The sequence below is a fragment of the Phodopus roborovskii genome, unplaced genomic scaffold (genome assembly GCF_943737965.1).
Source record: "Phodopus roborovskii unplaced genomic scaffold, PHOROB, whole genome shotgun sequence".
NCBI lineage: Eukaryota > Metazoa > Chordata > Mammalia > Rodentia > Cricetidae > Phodopus > Phodopus roborovskii.
The window spans coordinates 8,985,044-9,004,383 of NW_026126588.1; the positions used below are offsets into that span (position 1 = coordinate 8,985,044).

Genomic DNA, 19,340 nt, shown 5'->3' on the forward strand with positions numbered 1-19,340 from the left:
CTCTCTACACACAGGAACTATTAAAGGTTTCTAACAGATTGTTAGTCCTCTAACAGGGACCTCTGTTGAGTTGGTAAAGCCAGAGTCTGTTTCCCTTAACTTTTAGTGGCAGTTGTTTATTTAGCTTTTCCAAATCACCAGGGCCTGGTGTGCACAACCTGTTACCAGCTGACAGTTTACTGGGGAAAACTACAGGACACAGAGCAAATCCCCAAAGAGATCACAGCAGGCTGCTGCCACCTTGTGGCAACTTGGTGTAAATGCGTACATGCAGAAGAGAATCCTGCAAATGAAATTATAAAAAGCACCAGCAAATATAGCCATTGGGGATAGGAGTTTAGAGATTTCTCAAAAAATTAAAAATAAATACCATATGACCCAAACTTTTCCATCCTGGCATACCCTCTGAGAACTGCATACCCCACCAGAGACAAGTGTGACCCTGTTTATTGCTGTTTTACTCACTGCAGCAAACTAGAATCAACGCAGTTGTTATATAATACATATATATATATATATATATATATATATCAGATAGTGAAAATATGATATATATATGTGTGTGTGTGTGTGTGTGTATGAATAGTATTCAGCTCTAAGAAAAAAGTGATCACAAAATTTGTAGGAACATATATAGAATATATGTTAGAATATATTTTAAGCGACTTCACAATCTCAGAAAAAAAAATGCATGTTCCCCCTCGTATGTGGAACCTTGCCAATGTACATGCAGGTACAGTGTGACACGTAGACAAGAGAACAAAGGGGGGGGCTGGGGCATAAGAGGAACTAATGGATATGAGTTATGAAGGACATAAAGCTACTTGTCTTTCTAGTTCTGCCATGAAGTTTTCTTTTTTGATGGTGGCTGAGTGCATAAAAGCAAATTCAACAGTGGAAGTATGAAGTGTGTGTGAGACTCCACAGCTTCCTCCCAATACTCTGGAGATACAGAAGTTCACTGAACTATAGTCGTTGGGTCTGGTTAATTTCAGTGTGTGACTTTTGGGGGGGTGAGGGGGAGTTTCAAGACAAGGTCTCTCTTGCAGCCCTGGCTGTCCTAGAACTCACTCTGTAGACCAGGTTGGTCAGTGTGTGATTTTATTTGCCATGTTTTTATAATGGAGTTAAAAGAAACAAATTTCTAAGTGGGCCTGGGCCTGGGAGACAGCCCAGAGGGTAAAGGTTTGTGCTGCCAAGCCTGACTAACCGAGTTGGATCCCGAGGATCCACATGGTAGATGACAAACCAAATCCCACAAGATGTCCACTGACCTCCACACCTGTGTCCCAGCCCCAACCCCCAACCCCCCCACACACACACAAATAATTACTTTTTAAAGCACAGAGCAGAAAATATACATGTACAAAATAGTTGTATTTACTCAATGTCTTGGATATTTAGGTCAACGATACATATTACACATTAGTCTCATTTAATTCAAAGAAAGCTTTCTCCAATCCACCGTTGTGATCTGCTTGAGCTACTCTGGCACAACAGACCTCAAGGGTTTTCATAGACTAAAGTGCTTGGGGCGGGGAGGGAAGAGGAATTAAAAACAAAAGCAATAAACACAGAAATCATCTGTGCCCCCAAACCCAACAAGTCATGAAGTAACTTTCCATCTTTTCGGACTGGAAGGTCTGTGGCCCGGGCCTTTTGCCCTGGCTCCCCCAACAGCTCTTGCCCTACAGCAGCAGCCACTCTGAAAACTTTCCAAGTCCTCCTAGCCTCACCGCGGGCGGTCCTCAGCTTCCATCAGTGAAACAGTGAGCAGAGAACTGGGACATCGGAGACAGGGCAGTCCTTGGCGGGAGCGATTCACATGCGCCCAGCTCAGATGAGGAAGATGATGCCCTCAGACACCATGACCTGGTTGTCATCCTGCATCCTGCTCAGGGAAGCCTGGATCTCCTCTGAGGAGAAGGGCTCTTCTTTATCCCGGTTAATGGATTCGGTGAGGTGTCTCATGCTCACAGACTGTGCGTGGGCTTCTTGGAACACATCCAAGAGAGCCGCCTTGAAAGCCTTCAACCTGGCCGAAGACAGGAAAACCATAAGAGGAGAGTTGGGAAGCTGCAGCAGATACAGAAGTAATGGTGGCACTGCGGAAGGGGGAGGGGGGGACAGGGAGAAGCCCCTAGACCACAAGGTGAGGCCATGTCTTCAACAAAACGGCAGCAAACAAACCCGAAGCTCCACAGCAAGACCAGCTATTAAATAAATGTTCCCCTAATGTTCTAAGCATCTTTCTTTAAAGCTAACCTACAGAGCCCCCTGTCATTCGGGCATGAGGGGGCCTGTGAAGCCTGGAGGTTGTTAAAGAGATCGGCAATCCTGGCAATCCTAATCAATACGTAGCATGGCATAGCATCTGGGGGACAGTTTACTGACAATGGTTATAAGGCCACACCCTTTCACCAGAACCTAGGAACCTTACCATGCCCCATGAGTGTGCCACGCTACAAACCTAAGGATGTTTGCCCGTGAATGGCCGTGACATGGAGCTACCTCAATGCCGTTTAAGAGCTTGTGTAAGAGTATATTTATTGCCAGGCAGTGTGTCACACACCTATAACCCCAGCATTTGGGAGACAGAGCCAGGCTGATCTGTGAGAGTTTGAGGTCAGCCTGGTCTACAAAGTGAGTTCCAGGACAGCCAGAGCTGTTACACAGAGAAATCCTGTCTCCAAAAAACAAAAACAAACAAAATAAATCTGTATGTTAATATACATCAAACTGGGTGTGGGGCACATGCCTTTAATCCCAGCACTCAGGATGCTAGGGAAGGAGGTTCTCTGAGTTCAAGGCCAGTCTGCTTCTACACATGGCACCCTCTGGAAATCTGAGTTGACTAGGAAACCACAGGGTTCAGTGGCTGTTTCTGGAGTGTGGAATTACAACCCATTTTAGTGTTTTTCTCTAAATACTTCTCCATGTGTGATGGCGTTGTGTTAATGCAAAGCTCCAGTAAGACACAAAGTTTCCTCTTGCTAAGCTAAGCCACTTCTTCTTGACTTAAAAGTAACAATTCAAATTCCCACAAAGAAAGTGCAGATAACAGGCAGAGAACTGCAAAACTGTGGCAGGCTTTCAGGCAGGCTTTCAGACACACCCGCTTGCAACTGTCTAGGCGAGCCTGGCATCAGAATCAGCCTGGAGTGCCGTGAAGCCCTTGGAGCTGTAGCTCAGCTTATCACAGGCACTATGCCTGAACACTGGTCCCTCTCCGCAGGAATTCCCAAGCAGGAGCGAATGCACTCACCTGGACTCACTCAGCTCCACTTTCTGGGATTCCCTGGTCTCCTGAGAATCGTCGTCAGTCTTCGGAGTGTGCACTTCAGGGCAGCAATGCAGGGTTAGAGGAGACAGCAAGGTGAAGTCATTTCCATCAACACCAGAGGGGCCACACCCTTCCCACCTTGCTGAGTCTATGAGCACTGGCTCCCAGGGTTCTCACAGGGCCAGGCGGTATAATACAGGGACATCCCCGATGGACGGAGGGACTGAGCTAATTAAGCAGGGGACCATCTCAGTGCATTATCTGGGATGCTTACAGCAGGCAGGACAAAAGTTCGGAGAGAATAAAGGAGGAAGGCAAGAGCTGAGCCAAGCTTATTTTCCTAAGTTCGCACTGGGGCTTCCCGAGGCTCTGAGACACACAGGTCGGTCCTGGTCACAGGGTCTCAAGGGAAGTCAATGGGAGCTCCTGAGAAATGGCTGCACAGACTGCATACCACCGGACGGGTCACGAGGAATGGCTCTCTCACCTTGAGGCATTTCCTTCTCTGCTTCACTGAAGTCATAAGGGTCATAGGACTCCCCATCCGCGGCATCAGTCTTCCTCCTGAAATAACCACAGCACTCAAGAACCTGAGAAGGCGGCAGGGAGTCCCATTTGGGCCTACGACCACATGCACACGTAACAATGCACAACCAAAAGGAAGTGGCAGGCTTAGGCCTGAACAAACAACCACCTTTTCTGAAAGACATGCCCAGACCCCGCTGCCCGGGGTTCTGTGTCCAATTTACCATCCCAACTAACGATTAGGCAGGAGGGGAAAACCGGCCTCAAGAACATTTAAAGACCTAATGACGGCATCACTCATGCTACTCGGCATCCCTTATAGGAAACCATACTGACCATCACAGAGGCTCTCCCCCTCTCCTGTGCCCAACCACCATCATCTGCAAACCCTACAGGGACCCAAGGAACCTGCTGCCAACAGAGCCCGTCACCTCACTCCGTCCTCACTGACACACTGTACCTCTTCTGCTCGGGGTCTTCCTGGCTCTTCTCCTCTTCATCTTCCAGGTCTGATTCATCCTCGCTTGGCTTCTTACGTTTCTTCTCCTTCTCCAGAACCTAGAAACAAACCAAGGGATATGTCACCGGTGACAAAACCGAGTAAGGAACCCTGAGTCTCTTCTGCATCACCAGTAGAAATGATGTCCAAGTTTCCGAGCCTTATCTCTATCCTCTCTGACCCACATCCCAGGACCAGAGGCAGGGAAGGTCTACTATACTAGTCAGTCGCCTTTCACCAACACTGGGAGGCTTTTCACACAGCAGTTACTCTATGTTTACTGAGTAAAGAGACATGCTTGAGGTATCCAAACCACTATGGTTAAGGGGAAAACAATCATTTCTTTATAGACCAGGTATTTAGTGGAAGAATCAGGAAGAGCATGACAGAACCACACCCTCAAGGTCTACAGTCCTTCAGATGAGCAGAGCGGTAGGAAACAGACGCCAGACTCAGGTTCTTATTTTCTCCCCCTTTACTGAAAATCATATCTTTTCTCAAATAGTTTGTCCTGATTAGTCCCCCTCCCTCTACTCCTCCCACACGGATCCACCCCCTCCTTCTGTTTCTCACTAGAAAAGAACAAGTTTTAAGAGGTCACAACAAAACATGACAAAGTAAGATACAGGATAAAACGAAGAGCATCACATTGAAGTTGGAAAAGGCAAGCCTTTTCCAGAAGGAAGAGTCCCAAGAGAAGGAACTAAAATCAGAGACCCACTCATTCACACTTGGGAGTCCCATAAAAATACTACCTTGAAAGCTAGAATATATACTCAGAGACCCTAATGCAGACCCTTGTGGGCCCCATGCCTGCTGCTTCAGGCCGTCTGAGTTCACATGCACAGCTGATTTAGAGGCCCTTTTTCTGTGTTCTCCATCCCCTCTGGCTCTTACACTTTCTGCCTCCTCTTGCGAGGGGCCCCCTGAAGGCTCACCTTCTTGAAGTAAGCATACTGAACCAGCTCCACGGCATCCTCTGCATCCTGCAGTTCCACAGTCTTGCTCATTCGGGCCTTCGCATGGGCTGTGGCCAGTCGAATCAGAGTTTCCAATGTTCGTGCTGTAACTGGAGATGTCTAGGGAAGGAAACGTGAGGGGATTACTTCTAAGAAAATGTGTATCCGTCTCATTGCGTAGAAAAAGAACTGAAGCATTACTGAAATATCCAGAAAGCTCAAGGTCTGTCTTCTCTACAAGTGGGTGCCATTTAAAGATCGGATAGTCACCAGTACCCATCTAACATCACCCTCAATCAAATCAGTTTCTATCTACATTTCCAAGTAGAGAAGGCAAAGATTCAGAACCACCCAAGGTGCTGAGAATATGTGTCAACTGAGTGCTCAACCCCAAACATGACATTTATAGCACCTCCTCCAGGACAGGGGACAAGTGAAGAGGATAAAAAGAATAAAGGAATCAGAACACGGGCAGAAGAGCTGTGTAACGCCAGCTTCAGGACACAGCACAAGGCGCTACGACCACAACAGACACACAGCAGTGGATGTGGGGATGCCTGCACTCAGTCTACACAAGACTAGGCCATTGACAGACAGCAAGGCATAGATGGGGAGGGACGAGAGGTCCTACTCACTGCCGAACTGTTTGTTACCAGTAGATTCCAGGGGTGAGGGGAACATTGTTTTCCTGTGTCTATCCACTGGGGACCCCACCAAGTGCCAATAGTCAGAATCACACAGGTAATCCTGGTTAAGCTAAATGGAAAGCAAAAGTCCTAAGACAATGGTAGGCAGAGGAGAAGGCGGGTAAGGGTGTGAGATAAGGAGAAATTAGAACACATTATACATGCATAAAACTGTCAAGAACTAAATTAACTTTCAAAAAATCAGAAAGGTAAATGGTCAAGGCAGCCAAGTGAGAGTAAGGGAGAGAAGGGAGAGGAGAGGGTGAGAGAAAGAGGAGATAAGCCAACCTCTATCTATGGAGTTGTGAAGTGGGGAAAACCATCCCTCACTGCAGGCCCACAATGCACTGGGGAGCTGAGTACTCACACTTTACAGATGAGGACATGGGAACCAAATCTGCTAAAGCGGAGCTCTGAGGACAGGTTTCCGTGTTGTGTAGGCTCCTTACAGAAGGAGGAGCCGGACCCTACCCCTACCATGTAGCTCACTGCAGGGTTAGGGGTATGTAAAATCAAATCGACGTCTTTCCTAGCTGCTAAGATGTGAACAGGACCATTGGCCTGATCAACCACACTGTGTGTTCTTTTAAGTTTCAGGGACTTCCAATGGGCCCTGCTGATACCCAGCCTTCTCATAAGGGTAAGGAGTCGCCTAGTCAATGGAAGGCTGTGTTGTGTGCCAGGCCGCAAACCACCTGCAGAGCTCTGAGCAGGCACAGGGGTCACTCTCTAGCACACGTCCTTGTCTCCCATTACACAGACTTTCAGTGCCAAACGCAGCTCGCTTTTGCAATCTCTACCCACACCAATCTTAGTAAGCAAATCTCCAAGTGCTTGAATGCACTCACTTGGAATACCATGAGTTGGGAGATTACAGACACTCCAATTTCTGTGTCACCTAAGAACCTGGAGAAATACTCATGTGCACTAACAATGCTAGGCAATCCAAGCTGAGACCTTATCTACCATGGCCAGCCACTCAGTTCTAGTTCCAGTGAGCAGGTCCTTGACAGAGACACATCGGAACAGTTCCTGCATGGGGGGAGTGGTACTAAGAAAGGAAGCTATTTAGTAGGGAAACAGGTGATACACAATTCTAGGGAACCTATGGGTAGAGACGTGGGGGATCAGGGTTAAGCTAAGAAAGAACTCGTTCTAAGACTGCAATGCAGTGATGTCCTAAGCATGCTAGAACAGGCAGAGGGCGGGCATAAAGCATCAACAGAACCCAGAACAGAGTAAATATGATGGACAGGTGACCACGTCATGTAAGCAGAGCTTTGAACTGTGGCCTCTCTCCTTACAGTCCTGTATGAACTGTACTGTCCCTGAAGGGCAGCTCTATTAAGTCACACTAGAAATTGCTCCAAATCATTGTCACTCAAACTCAACTTCTACTTATGTGTCCTTGTCTGCCCAAACATCACTGACATTCACACCCTTCTAGAGACTTCTGGTAACAAAACCCACTTCTCACATCTGTACTTAAATAGCCCTTCATGCCCTTCTCTTCCGAGTACCACCCTGGACACATGCTAAGTAGATGGATGGTCTTCCTATCTACCTTTCCACCTCTTCAAGCCAGAACCCATAGTTCTTTTGTCATCACATGTGAGAGTGGAGACGAGGTCGCTCCACAGAATCTACTCAGTTCACTGGGGCAGATTCTTACTATCTCTGAGGCCGTAGTTTTCATTTCTTTCAGAAAAGGGATAATTAAATGTGTGTTAACAATGTTCTTCAGACCAGAAAGGGCAGTCAAATTAAAATCCCCAAGGTCTGAACAGAAATGTAGTCGGGTGGTGGTGGTGGCAGCACACACCTCTAATCCCAGCACTCGGGAGGCAGAGGCAGGTGGATCTCTGTGAGTTCTGGGCCAACCTGATCTACCTAAGTGAGTTCCAGGACAGCCAGGGCTACAGAGAAAAAAACATGTCTTGAAAAAACAAACCAAACCAAACAGAAATGTATTTGGGGGGGGGGGGGCTAGAGAGATGGTAGTTAGGAGTACTGGCTACTCTTCCAGAGGGCCCAGGTTCAATTCCCAGCACCCACATGGCAGATCATAACTGTCCAGTTCCAGGGGATCTGGCACCCTCACACAGACACACATACAAACAGAAAAATACCAGTGCACATAAAATAAAAGTAAATTAAAAGTGCCCTCACCCGGGCAGTGTCTGAGCTCATGCTGTCCTGACTGCGCAGGCGCGAGTATTCTTCTGCAATGTAGGCTGCCGACTCTGGTGTCAGGATGGGTTTGATGATTTTGGCCACGTGGATGTATTTCTTCATGAAAGCTGCACTCACCATCTTCTCCCTGCATCCAAGGGCATAGATGTTGATTTCCTAGCCCATCTGAGGCAATGGTTTAACCTCTCAGAGAAGGCAAGGACCAATGACAAGGCCAAGATGAAGCCTAGAACCCGCCATCATCACTACCTCTCACAGGGAGCACTCACAAAGCTTTTCTAAAATTCTCTAACTCAGGGAATCTAGTGAAGAAATTCTGGCATTACAAGTATTATTTTTTTCCTTGAGATTTATTTTGATGTTGTGTGTTGTAACATGTTTGTCTGCATGTTTGTCTGTGCATGCCTGTGTCCACAGATGTCAGAAGAGGAACCTCTGGACCATTATAAGCTGCCATGGGGGTGCTGGAAACTGGAATTGCCCTTAACCACTGTGCTCTCTCTCCAACCTCTTGTCCCCATTTTTGGAAACAGGGTCTCATTATCTATCCCTGGCTGGCCTGGAACTCATTGTGTAGATCAGGCTGGCCTCGAATTCATACAAATTCACTAGCTTCCTGAGGGTGAGAATAAAGGGTATGTACACCAAACCTACAGTAGCCAAATTTTGTAGGTGGGAATACTGGCTCAGATTAAAAAAGTGAACCCAAAGTCGATGCAATTACACTTCCTTCTACGGCATGGACAAACAGAAGTACCGGCGTTTACGTATCATTCTTGGAGCTACTCATCAAGTCTCTTCTACTCAAACTCGCTCTCCATACTCTACTGATTGCTACCTACTGTCACGGAAAACTACCACAAAGAATCACAGAGGACAGATCACACAACACTAGCACTTCGGCATATTGTCAAAAACAATTTTGAGACAGGTTATTTGTAGTCCGGGTTAGTTTCAAACTCTCACCTCAGCCCTGAGTGCTGAGACTACAAGTGTGAGCCAAGCCTCGCTCCGTCAAAACTTTCTATTTCAAGAAAAGTTCTGACCCTAAGCTGAAGCAACCCAGACACGTGCAAGGCAGCTGTTGAGGAACGGTTTTTCTGCAGCCCCAGAAAAGAAAACGCAATGTGAAAAAAGTCAGGTTCTCTTAAGAGTATAGGAGGGAAGCTCACTTTTTCTTCTTGCTCCCATGTAGAAGGTTGTCATGCTTCTCATAAATCCGGGTATCCTGCTGGTCATCCTGGGCAAAGTCGGGATCATCTGTGGCCAGGATGTCCACGGAACTACCCAACGGCAAAGCTGGGGGACACAAGGTGAGATAATTGAGACTAAGGAGCCTAAGTCAAGTCAACTTGCCTCTTCCATAGCACAGCAAAAGATAAGAACAACTTAGAAAGCAAGAACCCAGGAGGGAACAGACACGTGGGGCTCACAAACAGGAAGATGGCCAGAAGAAATACAGCAGAAGCCAGAATGGAGAGAGGGGTGAGAGCACCTGCAACACAAACCCAGCACGGAAGATCCAGGCAGGACCCCTCACGCCGGCCACTCTTGCTTGTCCATGCACTTACCATCGCCATCCTGCTCCCCCGGGGCTCTGTACTGGTGCATCCTAAGGACGTGGTCTGAGATCTCCCGGTCCTGTTCAGGATCCATCTGATCCAGCATGATGAAGAGCAGGTCAAATCGTGACAGCAGCGAGTCCTGTAGCCCAATGTTCTCCATGGGAGTCTTATACTGATCATACTGGAAAACACACGAAGACAATCAAGCGGAGGCAGCATCAGCAGGAAAGACATCCAGGCCAAATCCTGGAAGTCACTACAAATACAAAGACAGCCTTGAAGGCACAGAGATCTGCCTGCCTCGGCCTCCTGAGTCCAAGGCCAGCCTGGTCTACATAGTAGTTCAAGCACAGCTAGGGCTGGCTTCACAGAGACCCTGTCCCGGTAAGCCAAACAAATAAACACACACACACACACACACACACAAACACGCGTCCCAGTTTCCTTAACTACGGATTATAAACCCAGCCTCGGGGATTCACTGTCATCAGGAGCAGGTTTCTGGATTGTGCAACGACCGTAAGTTAATTCAAAACCAATCACATAATGAATGAATGTGAGGAATCTCTGGCGGTGCTGGCTTCTGCGGCAACACACAACTCTAACCCAGCCTTACTGTGACACACACGTGCATTCTCACTGTACATGCTGTCATGACTCAACACAACACTGCCCGAAAGGGCAAGGCTCAGATCTGAGAGCGTTTTAGGAACTGCAGTACTTTCACTGCACAGACAAAGTCTCCTAATATAGAGAAGCACAATGGCCCAATCACTGACTTGATGCTCTCCCAGTATCAACTGAGTGGCTGGCCAGTAGCCCGGACAGCAAAGCCCAGGTTCACTCACAGACCCTATCTCAAAAACTGAGGTGGAGAACAACAGAGGAAGACAGGCAACACTGACCTCTGCTGTACACCCGTTGTTACATACAACCGTGCAGTGTAACTGCTATGATCCAAGGACAGTAACAAACGAGTTACCTCCCAGCCCAGATATTAGGCAAAACCCAATTAATCCAAGAACTGTGGGTATAGGCCTGATCCCACTTACCCTGCCATAGACGGGATTGGCAGCTGCCAAAACACTGCAGCGGGCATTCAGTCGAGCATGGATGCCAGCCTTCGCGATAGTCACTCGACCCTGCTCCATCACCTCGTGGATGGCTGTCCGGTCCATGTCAGACATTTTGTCAAACTCATCAATGCAAACAACTCCTCGGTCAGCCAGGACCATGGCACCAGCTTCCAGGCGACGCTCCCCTAGGAACAGAAGTGGTGAATGCACATGGCTGGGTCTAAGTCAGAGGACAGAGAAGGATCTGGGTCTCTTTCCAAGGCACCTGTCCTCCCAGTGCACGAGAACACAGTAAGGCTCCAGCTGCAGGGTTACTAGGAAACCGTGAAGAAGTGTCATTTCTCAGCTCTGCCCTGCCTGCTGAGCCCTTCCTCACAGGGGCCTCTCACAACTACACACTCGCATTGCTCATCACCCTCAGTGACAGCCAACCGAAGCTCCTGTACTGCTCTTCAAATCGCTCCTCCAATTTCATTTTTACCCTCCTCCTAAATTGCTGTTTTCCCCTTTGCTATCATTCAAACCATCTTCTAGAACACATTTCTAACAACGGAGACCTAAAGCCTTCAATCTTTTAACCACTTTGCCAGATCATTCGGTCTTTCAACACACCTCACTAACCTTGCAAATCTTCCAGACACAAGCCAGCGCCTACAGCAGCCAGCTTGAGGAGTCTGCTCACACTCATGCCATGGAGTCTCATGCCCTTACCTGTTTCCTGGTCTGTAGTGACGGCGGCCGTGAGACCCACTCCAGACGAGCCCCGGCCAGTGGTGGGAATGGCCCTGGGTGCCGTGCAAAGCACATAGCGCAGAAGCTGGGACTTGGCGACAGAGGGGTCACCTACAGGACAAGGCAGTGGTGAATCTCGAGGAAAAGTCACCACACGCCAGCAAACTCTGCTTCTGCGGCACACTTCCTGGCCCGAGTCACACAGTAGTTTGACACTGTGTTACTGCTTTCCCTGTGCTCAGTCTCAGAATACAGTCTAGGTACAAATCAACAATGTCAGGGATGATTTTCAAAAACATCCACTTTAGTCTTCTGCACTCTGATGGAGCTGAAATAGGATCAGTTACGGAAGGTGCAACTTATATATGCCCATGTTTACATATGCCCAGGTTCTTACAACCCACTCAAGGGAAGAGCCCCAGTCTAAGGCATCCCCCAGCACCTTACCTATAAGGAGAATATTGATGTCGCCACGGATGTGGCTGCCGTTTTCGAGCTCTCGTTCCACCCCTCCCAGGAGCAAGCAGAGGATTGCCTTCTTGACATAGTCATGACCGTGAATGCTAGGGGCCAATGAGCGGGCCAGCTGGTCAAAGACATCCTAGAGGAGGGAGATCCAACAGAGAAAAAGCCCAGTGAGACCCAGTGGGGTTTCCGGAGCCCGCAGAAAACAAGCTTTTTATTTCAAAATAATGTAGTGTGTGCAGGAGGATCAGGAGTTCAGGGACACCCTGGGCTCATGAGACTGTCACCACACACAGGAGCACTGGGCCAGTTAGAAACGACTCGATGGGACACTGGTACTCTAACTCCGACACTTATTTGCACTGGGCTCACTTGAGCACTCCAGCAGACAGAACGAGGCAGTAAAAACACCCTTAACCTGCCAGTTGGAACAAAACTGGATGCTAGCGACAAATACTTCAGGGAAAAAAAAAAATCCCAGCTTCCTCCAGATGCAGCACAAAGATGGCCACACACAGGGCACAACACAGGACCAAAGGCACCCACTCTTAACTGACCTTGGAACGTGTTTTGCTGAACTTCTTGATCTTGGCTATGTCGTCCGCAGAGAACGCCGGCTGCATATCCTTGCTCATCTGCTTCACATTACAGGCAATCAGGACGGTCCTGCAACACACAGAGGAAGCCCGCTGACCGCCCCAGCACCACCAAGTGTGCTTGGCCTGTTAAACTAAACCAGAAAATGGGAGAACTGGAGGTTTCCTGAACCTAGCTGAGCTCTCTGTCCCGGAGCCACAGTGAGGATGGAATGCCCAACATACAAGTGTGCACGGAGAGGTGGTGGCTGGGACTCCTAGCCTAGGCTGGCCATGGGGCGGTATTTGTGTCGCCATGTGAGAAGGAAGATGTGGTATGGGAGTCATCTCCTCTTACAGGCAGTTAGTGGCCTCCTGCAAATGGCAACCTGGCGCAAAGCACCATCAGGATAGAAACTGCCAAACGTGCGCCAGAATTTCCACAGCAGCCCCTTTACCTGAAGGTCCCTGAGGTGTAGCCGCCCTTCTTCCCTGGAAGGCAGCGGTAGGTCCCCACCACCTGTATTCTGTCACCAGGCTTCACTTTATCCACCAGATCATCGTCTAGGATGACATCCACAGAGCGAGGAAGCTGGCCAGCAGGGGCCTTCTCCGGCATCTCCTGGATGGTGATGGTCTGGTGGTCCTTATAGACAGACAGGCCATATTCTGTCTCCAGGGGGTTGTTCTCCTCATCCTAAAAGAGGGACACAGGAAAAAGTCATTGCAGTCTTGTCTCAAAAATGGAGCACTCATCTAATGACATCTTTCAGAAATTATGAACCTTTACCATCTAGAATCATAATAAAAATATATGCATCTCTTACAGCTTTCCTAGCCTGATCCCTGAATTAGTAACAAACCAACCAATGGAAGGGCGTTTTCATTGATGGGACCATGACTACACTAACACCTAAATTAAAATCCTGTACTGATGGTAGGATTACAAACTGATACACTTTTTCTTTTTTCTCCCTTTTTCTTTTTTTGCTTTTTTGAGACAAGGTTTCTCTATGTGACCCTGGCTGTCCTGGAACTCACTGTCCTGGAACTCAGATTCACTGCCTCTGGCTCCTGAGCTGCGATGAAAGGCGTGCACCACCATGCCCAGCTCTGACGCAGTTTTTTCGCTTCCCCAAGAAACACCCCATAGACACACGCACCCAAAGCTACTGACTGCACGTAGCAGCACCATTCCTAGCACAGACAAAATCTAAAGAATATCCAAACTGATCCACAGACAATGACAAAGGAGGAGTTGAATACTGTATTCCTCCAATAGTAACCTCTTTCAGCAACACCTGTCATGTAAGTACATGAGACAGACACAGTCACACAAATGAAAACTGTGTGTTAAGATGCACACTTATGAGCATACACAATGTTACCTAAAAGCTGCTCAACACAAACACATGTACATAGGAAAACAGGAAAAACGGGTATGCGACCTGTGGATTGTAACTCCTTTCACAGGGGTCACCAAAAGCCATCCAGAAAAACAGATTTTATATTTTGATTTATAACAGTAGTTACAGGTATGAAGTAGCAATGAAATAACTTTATGGTTGGGGTTCACCACAGTATGAGGAACTGTATAAAAGGGTTGCAGCATTAGGAAGGCTGAGAACCACTGAGCAAAAGCAATCCCTACTGTCAAGATACCAGGGTTAGCAGGCATGGCAGTGCACACCTCTAATCCCAGCACTCCAAAGGCTGAGACAGGTGGACCTCTTGAGTTCCAGCCTGGTCTACACAGTAAGTTCCAGGACAGCCAGAGCTAGGTTGATACTAAGACAGCCCAGACTTCAAATAGGGACTTCTATGTGCTGGTAAGTTTGTTTCCCACTTTACATGCTGATTATAGGAGTACATTCTGCTTATAAAAACTCAGATGCTCTTAAAGAATTTTCATATATATGTAAACTATACATATAATATAGTTTATTAATATATGATACATATTTATGACATTACAACTATAATATATTAACACACATGTTAAATGTCCATAAAAAACATTAAGGTATGCTTTCATTATATGTGAATTTCCTAAAAACCACAAAAGCCACTGCGAGCTTACTGAGTGCTCACTATGTGCCAGGGACCACGTTCCAATCTCATGTAATTATCATCACCTGATAAGAGCGAGGGTTTCCTACTTCCCAGACAAGGACAATTTCCAAGAGGTATCCTTTGACTAAAATGAGTATAGACATCAAGTAATCAATATTTATGACCTCTTGTCTCACTAAGAAAGCTCTACTCAATTGTTGTCACCCTGAGCACTATCCAGAAAGCCTTTTACTGTCTTTTCCCAAACGCACTGAAATAGCCGCAAAGATTATACAATAGCATCACAGAATAGAAGCAGTTTCCGTTTTACTTTTAGAAAGCACATTCTATAACTGTGATTACAACTCTGTTAAAATACCTGTCATCCAATGTTTCTCCCTTTCGGCTTCTACAGCTCAGCTTTGCTAAGTTTCATTCTGTGTGTGTGTGGCACACGTCTGCACATACTCACGCATGTGGAGATGAGGTGTGACATCTTCGTTTCAGCTAGGCTAGCAAGTGAGCTTTTAGGGCCCACCTCTCTCCTTTCCAAAGACAGCTGGGTTAGCGGGTGTACACAGGTATGCCCAGCCTTTTACTTGGGTACTAGAGATCTGTGCCCAGGGCCTCCTGCTTACAGAACAAGTATTCCTACCCACTAAGTCAACTTCTAAACCCTAACTTTAGTACTAAAAAAAAATGGCTCATATTCAACTTTCTCTTATACCCCATCTCTCTCTCTCCTCAGAATTAATCCTTATCTCATATTACCTACTTTTAGAACAAAGACTCCAGATTAGCATACAACTACTGGAATTAAAACGGTCATCTTTGATTCCGAGCTGCCAAGGAAGTCCCACTAATTCACGTCCTCACCTTCGTGGGATAAACAGAACTGGACGGGAAAGCCACCAAGGTAGTGAGATCAGAGTAGCGTCGCTCTATGGTCTTTTTAGTAGCAGGACAGTAGTGAACACTTCGAACAACTTTGGGACGAACTAGAGAGCCTGGGAATGAAAGGTGTATATAGAGTCACCCAATGACTTTGGACAATGACAAAGGAGGAGATGAATACTGTATTCTTCCAGTTAGTAACCTCTTTCAGCAACCCCTGTCATTTATCCCTCTTTACATTTACACATAGGGTTATCAGTGTAGCCACGTGAAATCTAAAGTAGCACTGATGTCAACTAAGGGACAGTTCAGGGCTACAGTAAGTTTGGAAGAGCAGGACTCTTCCAGCTTCAGAGACACATCACTTTGCTCCTGCTGAGGGTCACTTCCGGTCCCCCTAATTTTACTATTCAATTTCAATGCTTTACTTCTCTCAAGGGCCCAAGTTCCCCAGACCCGCTACGATTCTTCCAGTTTCAAGGCCTCCTACATCCACACCCTCCACTTCTTTAGGACCCTGGACCACCGTCGACCCACTCACATTTGGTAACGATGCCTTCCACACAGACCACACAGCTGAGGAAGCATGAGGTGAGGGTCCGGGGAGAGACGTGCTTTGAGCCGAAGCTGCCCTCCAGGCCTATGTAGAACTCCTCATACTGTTTGGCATAGGTGGCATCAATGGAGGCCACGAAGTCCTTCAAGGCCCGCTGGAAGGCAACCAGCTCCTCAAAAGCATTGTTCAGGAGGCTGCATGAGATCAAGACAAAGAACCGTTTAGCACAGTGCAGTGAAGACAATCCCAGTTCCGCTTTGTCCTGCCACTGTGTAAGGCTCATGAAATACGTCAGAACTGAAGGTCACCTCAATTCAAAGATGTCAAATGATACTCAGAAAAACCCTGGAAGACGGAAGCACTTGAGACGACGACGACAGCCATTCAATCCAGGTCTTTCCCAGAGAAGGCCCTCCACACCCTGTCACCCATCACTCACCGGTTTGCCCGCTTTTCATTCTTCCTGCGCAGGTCATTCACACTGACAATCAACCGGTACTGGTTGTCACTGATCAGCTCCCGAACTTTGTTCTGGTAAATCCCCTGGTCTTCCTGAAGAACAATCACGACATATCAAAAACAGCTACGCAACTCACAGTGCTTAGGAACAGCTGAATTCACAATCTTTGACTACCAACTTCTGCCTTTCAGTCACTGCTCTCAGATTTCACCTACAGCCTATTAGGAGACTGTAAAAGTCATAAAGTCCCTATGAACCTAGGACACCCAGGGTCCCTTTCTGTAGGTTCTTGGGTTTTTATTTATAGCAAGCTTAGACTTCCAAAGCGGCCAGGAAGGAGCTACATAGAGGAAGTTTTATTTAGAACTCGGGTTGGGCACGGGAGATAAACTATAATTCCGGACTCAGGCATCTGAGGCAGGAGGGTCACCGCTGAGTTCAAAGCTAGGCTACAGAGTGAGACCTTTCCAAGAGAGTCTATAAAAACTGGGAGATGGGGTGACCTTCAATGAGAGTAAGGCTGACCTCAATCTAAGAGACAGCCAGCTCGGGATTCACGGAAGTGCTTACAGGGTAGCTGGAAAGCCACAGAAGTCAGCAAAAGGGTCTGCAGCTGTGTCAAGGACTTGGGGTACTTAAGGACATATCACGTGAGGACAGGGTGGTCACTTGTGAGTTCTGATCCTCTGGTGGGACATCCTTCTGTCTTATGGCTGTAGGATGGTCTTCCCTAGGTTATGAAGGCTTTTCTACCATCACGGGATGAGGGCTAGGCCTTTCTGGACAAGGCACATACACCTGCTGTTGTGATGGGTTGAAAAAAAAATGGCCCCCAAAGGAAGTGGCACTATTAGGAAGTGTGAGGGTGGGCTTTGTGGTCTCATTTCTTAAGCTTCACTCAGTGTGACAGTCAGTGGACTTCCTGTTGCCTGTAGGATATAGTTCTCTTAGTTCCTGCACCATATCTGCCTGCACACTGATATGCTCCCCCGCTTCAAGACCATAACGGACTGACCTCTAAAACTGTAATCCAAGGAGCCCCGATTAAATGTTTCCTTTTCAAGACCTGTCATGGCGTCTCTTCAAAACAATACGAACCCTAAGACAGCCGTGTGTATACCAACAGAGCATTAGCACTGACCATTCCACTTGTGAAGGATACTATTTTGTCAAAGGATGTCAACATTAAGGTACTCGAAAGTCCTAAGCGGGCCATGGGAGCTACTTTAAGTCTATGTCACTTTCACATGAGGATGCCAGCATAGCGGTACTCATATGTCTCAGATGGTAGCACATGGCTGCAGACAGCCCTTTCTTCCCACCTAGCATCCCCTATCACATGCTATCACGATCAACAGTTCTCCTATAGGTTTCCATTTTAATTGGGCCTTAAAATGACTTAACTATTAAAGAGCAATAAGTAAAAAAAAAAAAAAAATTGGCAAACACAACTGACTGCAGACTTATTTTAAAATCATGATGTATATTTCAAACACACAAAAACTGTAAATTAAGTACTCTTACAATTCAAATTGCTTTTCAGTAATCAACAAAGTTTCAGCGCTCACCAATATCCTATAGCTTTAAATTTGGAGGTGCACTGAAACCCATTTTACCTACACAGAGGATAAATACTCTTGAACTGACATAAAGGAAGCACCCAAATTGTTGGAAGTCTTTTTCCTGAAGCAGCAACTAAGTAATTGAAGTCTGAGCTCCCTGTGCAGCCTGGGGCAATACCTCCTCCTTTCCATCCAATTTTTAAGGTGGGCTTGACCATCTGTTTACACCTGGCCGATCTCCTTGGGCAAGCTGGGTCATCACATGCATTTGCAGACAAACTAGACGGCCCTGAAGAAAACTAGCGACTAAGCAAGAGAAGTTTCAAAAAAAACATGCAGCTCCGGGGAGGACGGCAAGCACAGGGCCCTGGGGAGCATCTACACCACCGCATAAAAATTAAGATAAATAAATAAGTAAATAATCTCCCACTTGAAAATTCATTGACTCACTTAAAAAAAAAAAAAAGGAAAGAAAAAAGACGAAAGTAGGAGGGGTCAGCGGGAGCAAGGAAATGGAAGAGGGAGTGATGAAAAGTGAATATGTTTACGAAATATCATAATGAAAGCCGTATGTGTGATTAGCGTATGCTAACTTAAGACGTTATTTTTTTTTTTAATTTTGAAGTAAACTCGGAGGACGAGGAAGTAATAATTAGCATTAGAAGAAGACATCAGGAAGTCGCGGGTAGAAGCGCAGCACCAGCGGCTCTGGCCCTGGGCGGGGGTCCCAGGGTCTGGACCCCACTGGCCGGGCCCAGGATAACGGCGGGGCCACCATCAGCCAGGCCGGGTCACCCGCGCAAACCCGAGCTGCCCGCCCCGCCCGGCCACAGGCGGGGACCCCGGCACCGGGACTGCCGCCCGACCCTCACCTCGTCGTCCAGGAAGTCCAAGTAGTCTCTCTGCGCCTCCCGCAGCTCCACATCGTCCAGCACTACGGTGCTCGCCATGCCGCTGCCCCGAAATCGCGGACCGCCAAAAAATAAAATAAAAAATACCCGCGTGACACCGCCCCGGCGCGAAAACTCCCCAAGTTTTCCCGCCACGGAAATTTACGGTGGAGGGCGCGGGCAGCCAAGACGCGACATGATTGGCTGATCCCTCTGACTTCCGGTATTGCAACTGTCCAATAGCGAGGTTCTTCCTATTCCGGCCTCCCTTCGGTGCCTGGATTGGAGGGCAATGGCCTCGCTTTCTCCGCCCTAATAGGGAGGTTGTCCAATGGGGCAGAGAGGAGACACAAGACCCGCCCTCCCCG

General features: G+C 47.5%; 1 protein-coding gene across 1 annotated transcript; it reads right to left on the reverse strand.

Moving 5' to 3' along the window:
* Nucleotides 1-1,353: 1,353 nt before the first annotated feature.
* On the reverse strand, nucleotides 1,354-19,067 carry Mcm3 (minichromosome maintenance complex component 3). The gene is made up of 17 exons (XM_051204397.1): nucleotides 18,955-19,067; nucleotides 16,500-16,612; nucleotides 16,046-16,254; nucleotides 15,487-15,617; nucleotides 13,017-13,255; nucleotides 12,541-12,649; nucleotides 11,966-12,119; nucleotides 11,498-11,629; nucleotides 10,763-10,971; nucleotides 9,717-9,891; nucleotides 9,318-9,444; nucleotides 8,122-8,272; nucleotides 5,246-5,386; nucleotides 4,245-4,366; nucleotides 3,771-3,847; nucleotides 3,266-3,338; nucleotides 1,354-2,035 (listed from the first exon to the last, which is right to left on the reverse strand). The coding sequence occupies exons 1-17, from the start codon at nucleotides 19,030-19,032 to the stop codon at nucleotides 1,837-1,839; spliced, it is 2,439 nt and encodes an 812-aa protein (XP_051060354.1). The 5' UTR covers nucleotides 19,033-19,067; the 3' UTR covers nucleotides 1,354-1,836.
* Between the last annotated feature and the right edge of the window lie 273 nt (nucleotides 19,068-19,340).